At 54.1% G+C, this 16,263-nt stretch overlaps 1 protein-coding gene across 5 annotated transcripts in view; it reads left to right on the forward strand.

The window, feature by feature from the left end:
* PTK2 (protein tyrosine kinase 2) overlaps positions 1-16,263 on the forward strand; it is a 222,223-nt gene that overhangs the window by 182,379 nt on the left and 23,581 nt on the right. For 4 of the 5 annotated variants that reach the window (XM_032873471.1, XM_032873467.1, XM_032873472.1 and 1 more), the window contains 4 exons: positions 4,030-4,141; positions 10,273-10,359; positions 13,351-13,488; positions 14,443-14,574. In XM_032873471.1, coding sequence (XP_032729362.1) covers positions 4,030-4,141; positions 10,273-10,359; positions 13,351-13,488; positions 14,443-14,574 — 469 coding nt within the window. Of the gene's footprint in view, positions 1-3,092; positions 3,269-4,029; positions 4,142-10,272; positions 10,360-13,350; positions 13,489-14,442; positions 14,575-16,263 lie in introns of those variants that run through there. The other variant, XM_032873470.1, reaches the window with a different exon arrangement.

Genomic DNA, 16,263 nt, shown 5'->3' on the forward strand with positions numbered 1-16,263 from the left:
ACATTTTTGAAAAGTAGTTTTTTGAGATGGGCAATGCCACAACCAAACAAAAGTGCCTTATCTCCGGCAATTTGAGATACATGAAGAGAAATTCAGTCTTAGTGCATCCATGAAACTAGACGTCCGGTCGGCTCTGCCGGTTTGTCAGGGAGAAAGAGCAGAGGCATTCGCTGTAACTGTACGGTTTTGCATTTAGCTGCGGGTCAGCCTCTCACAGATATGCTCTCGCAACTGAATCTCAGGGCTCCAGACTTGTTTTCTGCAAAGATACCAGGCGGGGCTTTTTGTTAAAAGGTCAGTTCCATTCCTTTGTGGTGAGGCAATGTTGGGTAATTACGAGAGATCATGTTTCAAAACTGGTATTCCCGTGAACTTGCCAAAACGAGCTCTTTCCCTCTGGACTTTTTTCCATCCCATTTCCTCGCTTCTCTTTCTCTGGACGTTTTCCACGTTCGCCTAAGTAGCCGAGGCTGATTTTATGATGTTCAGGTGATTAAAGTCCAATCTTTTAAGGAAACGTTCCATGAGCAAAGAGTATTTCTTATATTTAAAAGAAGAAATGGTTTGTAGCTTCAGAGGAAAGAACAGTAATGCTTCGCTCACAGGGGAGACACTACAGAAATGAGATGGAGAAAATCTCTCTTTCCTGGTGGTAAAAGGTCAGGTAAAAGTACGCTGCTAAGTAACATTTATTCCAGAGCTTTACTGTTTTTTCCCCACATACTTTCTTTTCCACCCGAACAATGGGTAGAGTGGACAGAGTTACTCCCATCTCTGAATGAGCAAGCACGTTGAATAGGCGGGGCGGCCGGCCCCACCGAATTGGGCGGACGTGCGGCTTCTCACCTGTTGCCCGCAGCTTGGATGGCTCGATGTCAGCAGCCCGGGACCGACTGCCCTTTTCCACTCTAAAGCTGGTCTGGGTTGAAGATTTGTTTTTGTGTCTTAGCTCAGTGCTGGGAACGAGGAACCTCTTAGACCCCTTTCTTGCTCTCCATGAAAATACCTCAGGAGTGAAATCACGCTTTGTCGCTCCAGAACGGAAATTTCCTCAGCCCTGTCCATGCTCGCTGCTGGAGGGCATGAGAGCCCGTTCCCCTGGAGGGGCGGCAGGCCCAGAGCGCAGTCAGCAGCCCCTGCCCGCTCTACGTCCGGGTACGCCCCGTCCATGACTTGGGTGACTCTGGTGACATGAGGGAGGCGAAAGGGAAGAAACACTACATCGAGCCCTGCTTTCCGCACTCACGTCTCAGTAGGTGGGCCTGGTGGGTGAAGAGAGGCAGGGTGGCCGCGTGTTCTCGCGTCTGTAACGGAGAAGCCCCAGCTCGCACCGGGTCATCTGCTTGTAAGCTTGAGACCTAGAAACCGCCATCCCCGGAGAAAGCACGGCGGCTCATTGCCAGCGCCCATGAGACGGCCGGCTCGTTCACATGGAATGTATTGCTACTAAAAATATTTGCAGTTTGGGAAACTATGTTTAAATTTGACCTCCTTGACCCTCTGCACATTCTAGTTTTTTGCTCTGGGTTCTCCAGCCTCTCTGAAGAGACAAGTTCAGAAATGTCCCTCCGTGCCTTCTGCCTCCATCTATGGCATAGTCCTCCCATTGTCAAAACAGATCTTTTATGAGTTATTTATACTCCTGACCGCTCTGAGCAGCAAACGATGGCTTCTCAGAAGCATTTTGACGTGTTATTTTTGGTGTGAGAACCAAGTACTGAGGTCAAAGTACTCCCCTCCCCATTACCACTGTTCTGCTAGGGGCGCGGCGGGCAGGCTCAGGGAGAGAGGTTGCGGTACCTGTCACGTGCACACGCTGTGACCCGACGGGGAAGCTGGTCCCAGCCGGCCAGTGGCAGAACGCGGGCAGCGTCAGACCCACGGGGCAGCGGAGTGCCGCGTGTGGCTCTGTGACAGAAGGGCTGCCCAGAAGGGGTCAGGCAGTAAATTCTGTAGGTCGGAGAGCAGGGGAAAGGGAAAGCGGGTGGGAGAACCAGGGCGGACAAAGCCTGAGAGGGTCTCCTGTGGCAAGGGTCCTCATGGGACCTTCTGGAGGTTTTCCTGGGCAACAGTCGACCTGAAGATCTGGGTGGCCGGTTTCGCGGAGCAGCCCTTGTGAAATAAGCTGCCTTAGTGGGACCTACTTAGAATGCGGTTCCCATCGCGTTAAAGAACGTGTTACACTTGGCCTTCTCAGAGCTTGTCTGTTCTTCAGTTAATTTAAGAAGCTGAGAAAAAAAAAGACAAATTCCTTGATTTTTCTTGTCTTGATTTTCATGGATTTTTCGGTTGTTAAAACGATAAGAGGTTTGGAAGTTCGGGTTCTGGGTCTGTTATTTAGGGGCCTCAATGAGAGCAGCGCGCGCAGAAAAACTACCCAGGGCAGCTCCTCTCCCGGGCCAGGACTCTTGCACCCGGTGTCCGTCTCAGAGAAGGTGGCCTGCAGTCCTTGCCTGGTAACAGTGCAGTAGGCTTAGGGCCAGCTCTTGCTGGCCACGCCGCGGGTGGACCCTGCTGCTTGTGGCCTCACTCCCTGATCGCCTGTCATGGTTGGCGTGCACGTCTGTGCTCCAGTGTCTGCAGGAACTCTGGGTGCGAGGGAGTGGGCTGTCAGGTCGCAGCCCTCAGCCCAGTGGGAGCAGAAGGCAAGCAGACTGCTGCACGGTGATTCGAGTCCCCATCCCCGGCCCTGGGGCCCGGTCCCCAGCAGTGCTGGCTTAGCGCACCCCTTGCCAGGCTGCAGCGTGACCCTGACTCCCAAACTTGTCAAGGTTCCGGGTTCCTCTCTTAGCCGGGCTCGCCCCTCTGGCGCTTGAAGAAAACCAGAATCCTATTTTCAGGAGGAATTAGAATCTTTTGGCTGCAAGCTTTCCTCTCAAAGCACTCACGGCATCCCCGAGGAAAACCCTGCTTTGCCTTTAAAAGAAAAAAAGAAAAGAACTACCCTTCGTCCGTCCCTAGTAAGGGTTTGCTGACTCAGAGCAGTCACCAAGTGATCTGCCGTCCTGCCCTGACTTCAGGGTGATGGCGGGAGTGCGCCCGTGCGAGAAGCCGTCCGCTCCAGCCTCCAGCCAGCCAGGAATGTCTTTCTCAAACAGTTGAGCAAATTCCCAGATTAGAGCGGGGCTGCTGCAGCTGACCTCACTCTTTCATGAGTAATTCTGGGTGGTTATTGCCGGCGCTCCGCCCGCAGCCTCGAAGCCCTGAATGAGCGTCATTCCCCGAGGCCGAGCGGGGGCTGCGGGCGCGGGAGAGAGCTGCGGCCACGGTGAGGACCTGGGGTGCGGGGACCTGGTGCCCGCCGAGCACCCCCCTCCGAGGTCCCATGGCCGGGTGAGGGGGGAGCTGGCAGGGGGCCCGCTCTGGCTGCCTTCCGGGGGGTTGGCGGGATGGCAGGCGGCCAAGGCTAAGGAGACACGGCAGCCTAGAGGAGTGCGGGCCGGGGAGGCGGTAGGTAGCCTGTGCGCTGTGGGCGGCGGTGAGTAGCAGCGGCCGGGCTGCCTGAGGGCTCGTTAGCCCAGGGACGCAGAGCACTGGCCAGGCTGGAAGCTAGGGAGACGGTCGTGAGCAGGGGAGCGGGAGTATTGGCCGGATTGCAAATTTGTCCCCCAGCGTGCTGATGTCACAGGACGTGGGGGCCCGTGTGCATGTGAGGAGCCCGTCCTATCACTTGGCCATGCTTGACAAAGCCCTGTCTGGGACTTCTCAGGGCAGGTTCTGTTCTGCTCAGAGTCAACTTGGTGTACAGGCATCTTACCCGCGCCCGTGCCCCCGGCCTGTCTTTGATTTTCCCGGAGCTCTCCTCGTCTTCCCCGCTGTCCTTTTCTTGCCCACAGCGGTGCTGAGAACAGGCTTGCCCTGGGGACCGGAGCTATTCTAGAGTCATGAGTGCAGTTAAACGCGATCTGCTCTCCCTTTCCCTATTGTTATCCTCTAGCTGGCGGGTAGGGGCTCCTCGGATAAGCGGGGGGTCTGGTGTGTGCTCGCTCTGGCCGGCAGCTCCCCATAAAACATGTGTTCTCTCTCTAGCACAATCCTGGAGGAGGAGAAGGTCCAGCAGGAAGAGCGGATGAGGATGGAGTCCAGAAGACAGGTCACGGTGTCCTGGGACTCCGGAGGGTCCGACGAAGCGCCGCCCAAGGTAGCCAAGGCCCCGGCCCCAGCTCCAGCATTGCTCCTCCTGTCAGTGGGTGGCGTGGGCAGCTGCTGTGTGCGGGGACACGGCCACACATCAGGTGGTCCTAGGAACGGTGCTCACAGGCCCCCTGCCCCTGCTCTTTTGCCGGGCACGCTATCCTCACATGCACTCGCTCCCCAATTTGCATTTCAGCTGTAGGCCGGGCTCTGGCTCAAGCCCTTAGATTAGATATGGTCTTAAAAGCCTCCCCCTCGGCTCCCACCCCCGACCCCCAGACTTCAGGGAGCACACCGGGTGCAGAGGAGGATTGTCCTTCGTTGCTTGTCAGGGGCTTTGCCAAGGATCGAGTCAGGACGAGAACCTCAGATGGACTAAAACCAGCCCCTCAATGCTTTACATTTCGCTCTGTTTTAAAGCAAGTCAAATTGTACTTAACCCCATTCCTTTTGGGTTGGGTTTGGGCGAGAGACAGTCTCTGCCTATCTCCTGTCCGTGGCTGGCTTCTGGGTTTGGGGGCTGCAGGCACGTTGCCCTTGGGAATTCAGACCTGCTGGCAGCATCCCCAGGCCGGCCTGCCTACCATCTCCACACGTTCAGCCTCTGGGACGTGGCCAGCGCCTTCCTGTCGCTCATGTGGACGTGGCCGGCCTCTGAACGCTCCCATGAGATTAAGAATTCTTTATGCACCTTTTGCTCTTGACAGACGGTGTCTTCACACAGCCACTCACTTGCCATGAATGACCCAGCTTAGAACATTTCTGGAATGTAAATAGATAATGGGCTTTACCTCCTAATCGATGGGCTAAAAATATATTAAGAAACTGACAGTTCTTCATTTTCTTTTTGAAAACTGTTCAGAGACCTATTAGCACGAACTATTTAAATCTTGTACCTGTTTTTTTTTAACGATGCCTGAAAGCTTGTATTTTCTTGGTCCGTATTTCCAACTGTGTAACAGTCAAGGTGATCACACATTTAAGGTGACTGCAGGCGACAGACACAGTTCTTCAGAATTTTAGAGGTGAAGGGCTCCCTAGTCCGGCCTCCTGAACACGTAGACACACTGAGGCGCAGAGGAGGGCCACGCCAGCTGTCGCCCGGTATTCCTTTGAGTGAGTGGGCGACAAAACCAGTACGCCTCTGCGTCTCCTGGGTAAAGAACAACCGTAAACCTTCAGCTACCCACGGAAAACTGAGAGAGCTAGGAGCCCGCTGGGAGCGCGGGACAGTGGTCCAAGCCTGGGAGGTGGGAGAAATCTCCAAGCTGGTTTCTGGGCCTGCAGGCCACGTGGCTCTCTTCACAGGGCCTCTGATGACTGGGCAGTCCCCCTTCCTGGTGCCAGCCTCACTGTCCTCGCTGCGCCGCGAGGGTGTTAACATCCCTACTCCCCAGGGGTGTGGTGAAGGCCGAGGGAGGTCGTGCGTCGGGGCTCTTGTGGGAGTCAGTTTGGGGTCAGAGGCCACGTGCCTTTGCTGTGAGCACCACACCTTGCAGCCTCCCCGCGCAAGCCCACAGAATGAAAGAACCTCGTGCTCTGCGTTCTCCTGCATCTCAGTCTGTGGGATGTCCAAGAACTTTCATTTGGCTGATTTTTAGAAACTAGTATGAGGTTAGGCTTTTCCTATTCTAGAATACAAAGACATTTTTTTCTGGTTTTGAGAATGTTTTCAAAGTGGCTGTTGTAAGGCTCTTCTCCGTAATCAGACATTGTTCTGCCCTTTAAAATGGGTCAGCAAACCCTTACCCATTGCCTGCTCGTGTGATCAGTTCTGTCGGAATGAATTGCATGCTCCGTGTCTCGTCCCTGGCTGGTCTTGGCCAGCGGCAGGGTCAGGCAGGCACTCAGAGTGTGGCTGCGCAGATTGAAACACTCGCTCTTTGACACTTGGAGGTGAAGGTCGATGACCTGCGGATTAAAGAGTTTTCCTGGCTAGAAAATCATCTACACTAGTTAAATATACAGATGCCTGATGAATACAAACGAATACACGAATTACTCGGCTCCCTTGCCAGTCAGAATCTGGTCTGGATGTGGTTTTTCCCTGTTCTCGTGATCCGTGGAGGTGAACTCTGCTTTTATGGGCACTGTATTTGACCCATCAACAAGCGGTTCCCTTGTCTCCAGGGCACTCGCCCGGCATTGTGTCCTGGCATTTCCTCCACGCCGTGGAGCGGGAGCTCTGGGGCCTCCTCAGGCTGTAGAGTGCCAGCTGTGCTGTCTTTGCACAACGAATTCCACCTGTTTCTTGAGATCATGTAGGATCTCGGGCTTTTGTAAACGAGTGTTGTGTACTAATAAAACTCATAATGTAGCCTAATGAGGTTTTAAAGTGAAATATTTTTCTCTCCCACATTCAAGATTCAAAATTAAAAGCTTCGCCTGCCTTCAGCTCAGGTTGTGATCCCAGGGTTCTGGGACCGAGCCCCACGTGGAACGCTGCGCTCAGCGGGGCCCTGCTCCTCCCTCTGCCGCTCTCGCCGCTCGTACGCTCACTCTCTGTTTCTCAAATAAATAAAATCTTTTTTAAAAAAAAGTAAAATCTTAGTTATAAGACTTAATGGCAAAAGCATTATAACTACCATGCTAATTATTAAAAACATGTTACCGATTTCTGCTTCGGTACTCAATACCAGTTTTTTCCCACAATGACAATCTCCAGAGAAGTTTGCCCAGGAGCAGCGCAGCCTGGGTCACTTCATTGCTGCGAGCTGTCCTGCACGTCCCCCAGCAGATCAGTGGAGAGCCTCTGGCTAAAAATATCCTTTTCAGCACTTTCCAAAGAAATGTGTTCCTTGGACCTCTGGGTCTCCAATTCCATCTCAGAGGGCCGTGAGAGCAAAATCCATTTCATAATAATGTCCACGTGTCATGGGCCTCGTCCGTTCTGCTGACATTTGCAGTCCTGTTGCAGATGGCACGGTGGACAAAGCCGCAGTCGCCGTGGCACATGCCCGGGCAGCGGGGCCACGCCGGGCTGGTCGTCACGGCGCTCTGCACCACCGTGCTCACACAGGAGAGAGATGCCCGGGTGCCGAAGAGTGACCTCGGTGAAGCGGCCACAGGTGTAATGTGGGAGGAGCGGCAAGTACCGGGAAGACCTTGTCAGGCAGCCGAGCTGCAGCAGTAGCCACATTTCTCAAGGAAAACCAGTTTTTCTCCAAAGTAGAGTGGGCAGACACTGGTTGTGCAGAGTCGTGCATTTGGTAGATGTTTTCTCCAGAAAGAAGTGAGACTGTGTCATCGGGAACAACTGATGCCTTGTTGCCGGAGATAAAATTTGAGTTTTCAAGCAAAGATTAGAATTCTGAAAAATATCCATCACCATGACCTTGACAGCTTCCCCACTCTGAGACTTTGCTGATGAGCTTGGAGCGAGACCGACAGATGTGACTTTTCCATGCGTCTACTGACATGGGTTGGCGTGGCGAAGGTCTTCGTGCCTCTGCAGCTCGCGTTTTCAGATGGCCACGGCGGGACGTCACGGGGTCACCGCACGTGGAAGGTCCATTCACGGTACAGGACGGAGTGACGGATCTAAACGTCACACATAACGACACGGTTTTCAGATTCCAAACTGCAAGTCACTTTTGAGATACCACCACTTTCTGAGTTGGAGCGTAATGTCAGGAACAGTGCCCACAACTGTGCCCAGAAACTGTTAAGCCACTCCCCACACCCCCACCCCCTCGGCTGCACGGCTGTATGGGGCTGGATTTTCTTTGTGCACCGCAGCGAGACAGCACGGCAGGCCGTGCGGAAGCCGGTGGGAGAGCTGGCGGCCTTCTGCTAGGCCCGACGTTAGAGGAATTTCCATACACACGTGGGACGCGTGCCACTCTGCTCACTGATTGTTTTTTAACGTGTAATTAGTTTGTTATTTTTAAGTGTCTGTTTTCATTTTAATAATGTAAATATTGGTAGATCTGTTCCAGCCAAACAAAAGCCCTTGGAGTCCTCAGTCATTTTTGAAAATACAAAGGGAGTCCTGAAAATAAAGGGTTTCAGAGTGGCTGCCTCAGAAGCGTTTCTCTGCCCTGACAGCACCCGGCACTGCACTTCTGTAAGAAGCGTTTCGTGATGTCCCGCGCTGGCCCTCCAGTGAAATACACAGGAAGTAAGATGACTTCGTAATTTCAAAATGCCAGCTCTGCCCGGAGCTTGCTCGCTGCATGAGAAGCTAAGATGCTGTGCACGCCCATAGGAGGCGCTCAGGTGGGATCGTCGCCCAGGACTGCTGAGGTGGCCGGGTGTGGGGACACAGGACAGATGCCCAGCCCACAGCCACGATGGAGCGTGAGTTTCACGGGCTCGTGCGATGCGATTTTCTAGAACCACAAAAAGTCTTGGTAAAGCTCAAACAAAACAAAGTAACGTTGTCTGTCAGTATACACAGGAGTTGCTCTTCCAGGGGCTTCGGTGAGAAACTATGCCGAGGGGCACCTGGGTGGCTCAGTGGATTAAGCCTCTGCCTTCGGCTCAGGTCATGATCTCAGGGTCCAGGGATCGAGCCCCACATCGGGCTCCCTGCTCAGCGGGGAACCTGCTTCCTCCTCTCTCTGCCTGCCTCTCTGCCTCCTTGTGATCTCTGTCTGTCAAATAAATAAATAAAATCTTAAAAAATATATATATAAATCTGAAGATGGTTCCCTTGGTTTCATGGAACATACTTTGGAAATTGCCACCCTGGAACACAGGGTAAAGCCTATGACATCCCCTTGATGACCCTTGCCTGTTTCCAGGAGTCCCGGGGATCCATGGTCATATTTGGGTGAGTTTGGGGTGAGCCGCATCTGGGCTGCCAAAGTGTTGGCCCAAGGGGTGGGGGTGCGCTCCCAGCCTCGGAGATGGCGCAGGGGTGTGGTAGCGGGGCAAGAGCAGGTGGAGGCAGCCGCGATCCGCGTCGGGGTTGGAGACGCACCCAGAGCAGGGGCCTAGGGCGCTACGTCGGGTGGCAGAAACCACGAGATTTCAGGAAATCGCCACAGAAGACTCAAAGGACGGGCGGCAGGGACAGTGTGAGCAGAGCTGGGCACTGAGACTCCGCTCGGACACGCAGACTTGCTCAGGACTTCACTCCAGCCGAGGGTGTGTTTCTCCAGGACCGTGTGCATCCGTGGGAAGAGACGGGGGCTCCGAGGCGTTTCTTACCTCCCCTGGGCTTGCTGGCCCCTCAGTCCATCTCCTTTTAGCCTGGTCTCCGTTTGGCGAGAGAGTAGTGGGTCTGCGCTCCGCTGAATCCGTCAGGCTGGGAAGATTTTGTGGGCTTCACTTCTATTTCACACTAAACCATTCTTCCAGTATGAACCTTAATTCACGTAGGTCACAAACGGATGAAGGGTTTTAGGCTGGAGGTGACTTCATGGTCCCTGTAGCTCAGCTCCCGGCTGATAGAAGCAGAAACCAGGGGGCTGCCTGGCTTGTCCACAGTCCCGCAGCCAGGAAGCCGCAGAGCCTGATGAGACTCCTGCTCCGAAAGCCCCCCGATCGGCTCTTCCTGGGAGCCCGAGCCGCTGCACGTCGTGTTGGCCATCGATCGGCCCCTCCCGTCTGCTCCAGTCCTTGCCCACTGTCGGTGCAGATTGTGTGTCGTGTTACTGGGGAGCTGCAAGAGGTTCTGTATGTTCTGGTTACGACTCCCACACGTGACGTGCACACACTTTGCTCCATTCTGTGCCCTCTCTCTGTCTTGGTGGTGCCATTTGCAGGACAGAAACTTCTAGTTTGCACCCAAACTAAAGGTACAACGTGCCTTTCTCATTCTCAGTGACTGAGCTTTTGGGGTCCTGTCTATGAAACCATCGCCCACCCAGGCTTGCAGAGACGTGCCCGTTCTCCACGAGTTTTCCGCCTCGCCTCTTCCGCTCAGCTCCCTGCTCCATCTTGAGTTAATCCGTGTATGTGTTGTGGGGAAGGGGTCCAGCGTCGTGTTTTGACATGGGGGTGCCCTGCTGTCCCCGGACGTTTGTGGGAAAGACTGCTTCCCCCACCGGAGTGCCTGGATGCTCTTTATCATTCTTTCCAGCTAAAGTCTTTTCGAGAAAAGTACCTTTTTCTGTTATTTGCAGTAAAACAGAGATGGGACGAAACTTTCAAAGTACTCATTCCTGTGATGCTCTGTTGATGTGTTCACAGCCCAGCAGACCCGGTTACCCCAGTCCAAGGTCCAGCGAAGGATTTTACCCCAGTCCTCAGCACATGGCACAGACCAATCATTACCAGGTACGCCCGTCACCGCGGACTAAGGCCCGGCCTTCTGTTCTTCACGCTTGCAGGTGGGGAGGGACCCTGGAGGTATTTCTGTTCTTTCTTTCTGTACACAGGACTGTGATTTGGCGCGCAGAAAGCTAAGAGAGTAGTGCGCCTTAGTGACCGTCTAAGTGGAGGCTGCGTCATCGGCCCCTCAGCCTTAAAGCAGCGCGGGCAGGTGCCCCCCTGTCCCCATTTCTGTCCTCCGTTTGGGAGACATGTGGGGTGAAGAGCCAGTAATGAACGGGATGGTGTTTCTGGAAGGCAAGAATAACATTCAAATTTACCTGAAAAACCAGACAAGATGCTATATTGGCCAGGTGTGGATGGCGCCAGACTTGCAGGCAGATATCTTGTCAGACTAGACATGACCGTCCTCGAGAAGGGAGGATCAGAAGCAAAGTCAGTAATGTTTTGGCTTTGAGGGGGAGTGTTTGCTTTTTGGAGGTATAATTCACTTAGAGGAAATGCACACGTGTTCTGACAGCCATGTACACACGCGTCCCCCACACCACACCAAGACAGAGCTTGTCTGTGGCCCTGGAGGGTCCCCTCCCCTCCCGTCAGTTGCCTGCTTCCCAGCACAGCCGCACTCCGACTGGTCCCAGCGGTTGGTGTTGCGTGTTCTGGACTCGGAGATAAGTGGATCGTCAGGGTGTCCTCTCGTGTGCTCAGCGGCTGGTACAGGTGTGACATCTGTGGTGACATCCTGACGAGGGTGTCAGCAAGTCACAACTTTGTAATGCTGAGGAGTGGTCCAGTGCATGTGTGTGTATGCCACGGATTGTGTCCCCATAGTTGTGTTATTTGGAGAATGGATCACTTCCAGGAAATAAATCGCTTCTTGTGATTTGTGTCGGCTGTGGCTCTCGTGAAGCCATGCATTTGTGTCCCGGGCTGATGCTCGTCGCTGGCTGACTCGGTTACCATAACCAGCCTTGAGGGGGAAGCACTTAACTGAGTGAGTGAGACACAAAACAAGCAACGGGGAGTCCTTGGGCCCTGGTCCTGAGAGGGAGGAGCTGAACGTTCCTTTAACTGCCGTCTCCTTCTACAGGAGGAGAAAAAAGGAGCAAAAAGAGAAGCACGCTTACCGTGCCTCCTTCACGGGGTCGCTGCGGGTCACATGAAAGCATTTTTATTCCTTTACGTGCTTCCTGCTATGATTTAAATCCAGGCCTCTTAGATCAGTGTGGACAAGCGCCTCGCGGTGTAGGGTCCTGGGGAGAGCGTGCGGGCCATTCCGCTCTAGAGAGGTGGTAGTACCTCCAGACACTGAAATCAGGTCTGTGGCAGGCCCTTCACCTGCTCCGCTGCCTCCAGATCCCACTGTACCCGTTCTGAAGGGGGGCCCAGGGGCGTCCCACTGTGAACAAGCACCCCAAGGTGGCCTGCGTGACTGAGAGCCCTGTTTCGGGAGACACTGCTCTGAGCCCCACTTGCCCGGGGGAGGCGTGAATCACTGGGCCCCCAGACGTGTTTAGAGAAAGCACGACAGCATCCGCTGAGGAGGCAGAAGGCAGGCCTCCACCGGCCCTCGGCTCTGACCCGGGGCTCACTGGCCCTTGCCCCTTCCACCACCTGCGCTCTGATGCGTAACGGTGTGTGGCTGTTGGCCCCGCCTCTCCAGAGCAGAAGCCCGTGAGGACAGTGGCTTGTCACTACTTCAAGTGCCCGGAACAGTGTGTAGAACAGAGTGAGGGTTCAGTGGCTGCATGAAAGCACCCATATGTTCAGCAGGCAGAGGAATGATTCCGCTCTCCCTGGTCCCAAGTTTCCGTATCTGGTAACCGAGAATGACTACAGGACATCGCCTGGTGCTGTTTCGTGCTCCTTCTTAGCCAAAAATGCTCATCGATCCTTTCACAGGGTTGGTGTTCCATAGAAAGCTGCCGCAGGATACTTGAACGGTCTCTGTTGCGCAAGTTCCTAAAAGTTTTCTGGCGGTAGTGTAGCCCTTCTGACCAAAAACAATAGTGATACGACATTTTATGTTCAGTAGAATTTTTATTGAAATACTTTGATTCTAGTAAACTGTGAGAACCATCTATACATCTTATTTGAAAGTTTATTAATTATATATTGTCAGTGTGCAGTTTTGGTATAAACAATGCCTAGAGACCGGATAAGTGCACAAAGTCTTTGTTGAAGAATGTGTTGGTGTTTGGAAATACTGGATCTGGCTGTGCTTTATCTTGTTAAAGAATTAACCAAACACCCTGGCTCCCCAGCACTAGCCCAGTGAGTTACGGAAACTGCTGATTCTGCCCCCGACCCTCGTGATTGAAGGAGGAAGCCACATACGGAACTCCTTTCATTTTCCTTCTGCCTTGGAATTTTTCTTCCTGTGCACCTTGTGAGCGTCTTTTCTCCGCCGCGGTTATCACGGTTGGAGCACGCCGCCTGCGTCTCTCGCCAGCCCGAGTTCATTAGACGGGGGTGCTCTAGAGCAGCTCCCACTGAGCTGCGTTCGTGTCCCCTGGTGCTGTGGCATCCAGGGTGCAGAGTTTCAAAGTAAATGATTTCTGACTTCCTAGTGTATATTTGCACTACTTAATTACACGGCCTCCATGGATTACCTTTCTTTCGTTGAGAATCCATTTCCTTGCCTTTACCACCTTCCAGAGGCCCCCTGCATCCCTTGGCCATGACTCTTCCCCCTTCAAAACCAGCAGTCCCTATCCCTCCAGCCACACTGCAGTAGCCTATCTCCCCTTCTCCCCCTTGCGCGCGTAAGGAAGCCACACATTAGGTCCACACCGATGAGCCAGGGTCATCTCCCCATCTCTAGGCACCTAATTTACAACCGCCCATGGGAAGTCCCTCTGCCGTGTAAGCCTCCATAGCCACAGGCTCCAGGGATCCACATGTGGAGATCTGTGGGCACCACTGTCCTGTTGGTGCGGTGTTCTCTGTCATCTGAGTCACTCCCTTGTGCATGACTGTGCTGCCCAACATTCACAGGTCTCTGGCTATCCTGGTTCCCATGGGGTCACGGCCATGGCTGGCAGCATCTACCCGGGCCAGGCATCTCTCTTGGACCAGACGGATTCCTGGAATCACAGAGCGCAGGAGATATCAATGTGGCAGCCCAGCGTGGAGGTAACCTGCATGTTTTTGGGCTTCTGTTGTTAGCTGATGAAGCTTTGCCTATAGTATTTTTTATTTCTGAATCCTAGGAGTTACTCGTTTTGACGACCGAATTCTAAAATCAAGGCGCTGCATCTCGAATTGTTCCCGGTTCTGTGAATCCTTTTTACTGAAACAGAGACGCCACCATCATTAGCCCACTCGCCTGCAAGGCAGTGTGCGGGGCCGAACATTGTTAGCGTGTGCGTGCAGCAATTCTCGGGAAGGAGAGGGGGACAGCCTCCTGCTCTGGGGGCCATTTTCACCCCTACCAGATTTGCCTGGTACACCGAGAGCCCCTCCCGTAGCCGTTAATGTTGTTTCTTTGACTCCCGGAGCACCTGTAGTCTGCCACCCATGCCCTTGACCTTGGAGTGAGCACATCTGACACTTGCTCCATGGCACGTGTGGGCTGAGCTTAATCTTCCTTCCATTCCGGCCCAGACTGTGTTCAGTTCTTCACGGCAGCCAGCGGTGCCTTCTCCGCACAGACCTTGGATCCTTTCTTTCTTTCTTTCTTTTGAAAGATTTGTATCCATTCTTTTGAGAGAGAGAGAGAACGCATGCATACAAGCGGGGGCCTGATGCAGGTCTGGATCCCAGGACCCCGAGACCACAGCCCAGTCCACAGCCAGCTGCTTAGCCAACCGAGCCACCCAGGGGTCCTGGATTATTTCTCGAGAATAAATCCCGTGAGCGGAGCTGTGAGCCGAGGGACTCGTACTTGTTCGAGGTGCTCGGCCGCGGCTGTCTCGCCGCCTTTGGGCAAATCGCTCCCCTGAGCAGAGTCTGAGAGACCCTGTTTCCACCACCCTTGCTGTTTTGCTTTCAGTTGTTTGTTTGTTTGTTTGTTTTTGGGAAAGCACAGGAAACAGTAAGGGCATCTGAGGTAGCCTGAGAGTGATGCGCTCTTGATCCCCCCACCAGGACTCGGCGGTACCGGACCTGCGCGGGATGGGGCAGGTGCTGCCGGCCCACCTGATGGAGGAGCGGCTGGTCCGGCAGCAGCAGGAGATGGAGGAAGACCAGCGCTGGCTGGAAAAAGAGGAGAGGTTTCTGGTAATGGTGTTTCTAGTAATTGGGGTGTCTTCCGCTTGGGGCGCTCTGCCAGCATCTACATACTACAGATGATGGGCAAAGCTGGTCTTTTTCAGAACAGGAGACAGCCTTTTCCATCCGGTCCCAAACACGTGTGATCCTAGGTTATTGGCTTTTCTGGGATTTTTTTCTGGCCAGATTTCTGAGATTTGAGTAGCCGCATCACAGGCTCGGAGGTGTGACATCTCTGTGGCTGTCGCAGAAGCAGCTCCCCCGGAGGTGTCCGCTCGCATCTCATTCCCACAGCGCGTGTAACCAGGCGTCCGGGCACCAGGCCCTCCTTCACGGCATTCCCCGTCCTGTGGCCCGACAGGCGCCTCCCCGACGCGTATCTGGCGGCCCACGTCCATGCCCGCTCTGAAGTCTCCTGCAGCAGAGGAAGTGGTGAGGCAGAGCGGTCTCTGTGTGTCGCTTGACACGAGGGCCCTTTGGACTCCTGGCCCCCTGCCAAGCACTTCTGCGCCCTCAGCCTCAGAGCGCACGCCCCCGTCAGCCCGCACGGCTAGATCAGTCTTCCTGGAGTGGCCTAAGAAGGATGACGGGACAGAGCCGGGACGCCCACCGTTGCCACAAATTCAGGAATCATTATTCCCTTTCCTTGGGTCGTCCACAGCTGCTCACTTATGCTTCGGTTCAGTAAACTTCCTCGAAGACGCGTCTGTGTCCAGCTGTGTGCTGAGGGACTGGACCGAGGTGGGGGACAGTTCTCAGATTGCTCAGCCTTCCAGGCACGGACACACTGAAAGCAGCAGTGAACGGCGTTAGGCCGCAGTGGTTTCGACCCACACCGTTCATCAACGTGCAACCCTGATTTCATGCTTTGTGTGTGGCTCTCATTTTTTTAAAACTGTGGAGAATTAAACACGCAGGCTTGGGGAAGCCTGTTTTCACTGTCGGGGAGGCCAGTGGCCTCTGCAGAGTGTGCTGGGCTCAGCACACAAGCCTCTGGGCTCCGCACACGGGAGCGTGCAGCATGCCAGGAGGCCCGCAGATGGCACCGGCGCCCCACGCTCGGTGACTGCCAGGCAGGACTAGCGCATGTGTCCTTGGCACACACCTGCTCACATCCGAACGCCTCGGATCCTAGCTGACGTCTGCCATGGTGCCGGTCACCGTCCGACGTATTTTTCATAAGTGAAGTCAGCCTGTCCGCACAGCCACCCCACAAGGAAGAGAGGGGTCGGGAATCCAATACCTGAAATTCTTGAAGGTTTTTTGCTTCAGAATTCAATATTATTTTTACTTTAGAAAACCGGTGTAGTGTGGTGCGCATGCCACAGGCGAGGTCATGTTCCAGAGCGTCCCAGAGGTAAGAGTAGCAGTGTTCATGCAGCAAAGCACGAGCGCTCGTATGCACGGGTGTAAATACAGACTTCCCCTCAGCTCGGCCGGGTTCTGCCATGAGAGTCACTTGCTTCAAATGCAAGATCAAATGAAAATTAAACTAAACTACATTAAATTTTTGATCGTCGGTGCTTTGTAAATTTTGGAGATGAGGATAAAAAGGAATGTGCCCAGTCCGTGTATCACCCGCATTTTATGACAGAGAAGATTCCCGCCGTCGCCCAGCTAGCGTGTGAGAGCCGGGAGCAGCCGACAGAGCCAGGAGACCTGCGCGGGGTCCGTCCTGGCTGCTGCACTGTCCGTGCC

Source organism: Lontra canadensis, unplaced genomic scaffold, assembly GCF_010015895.1.
Source record: "Lontra canadensis isolate GAN:19392208 unplaced genomic scaffold, GSC_riverotter_1.0 scaffold49, whole genome shotgun sequence".
Lineage (NCBI taxonomy): Eukaryota > Metazoa > Chordata > Mammalia > Carnivora > Mustelidae > Lontra > Lontra canadensis.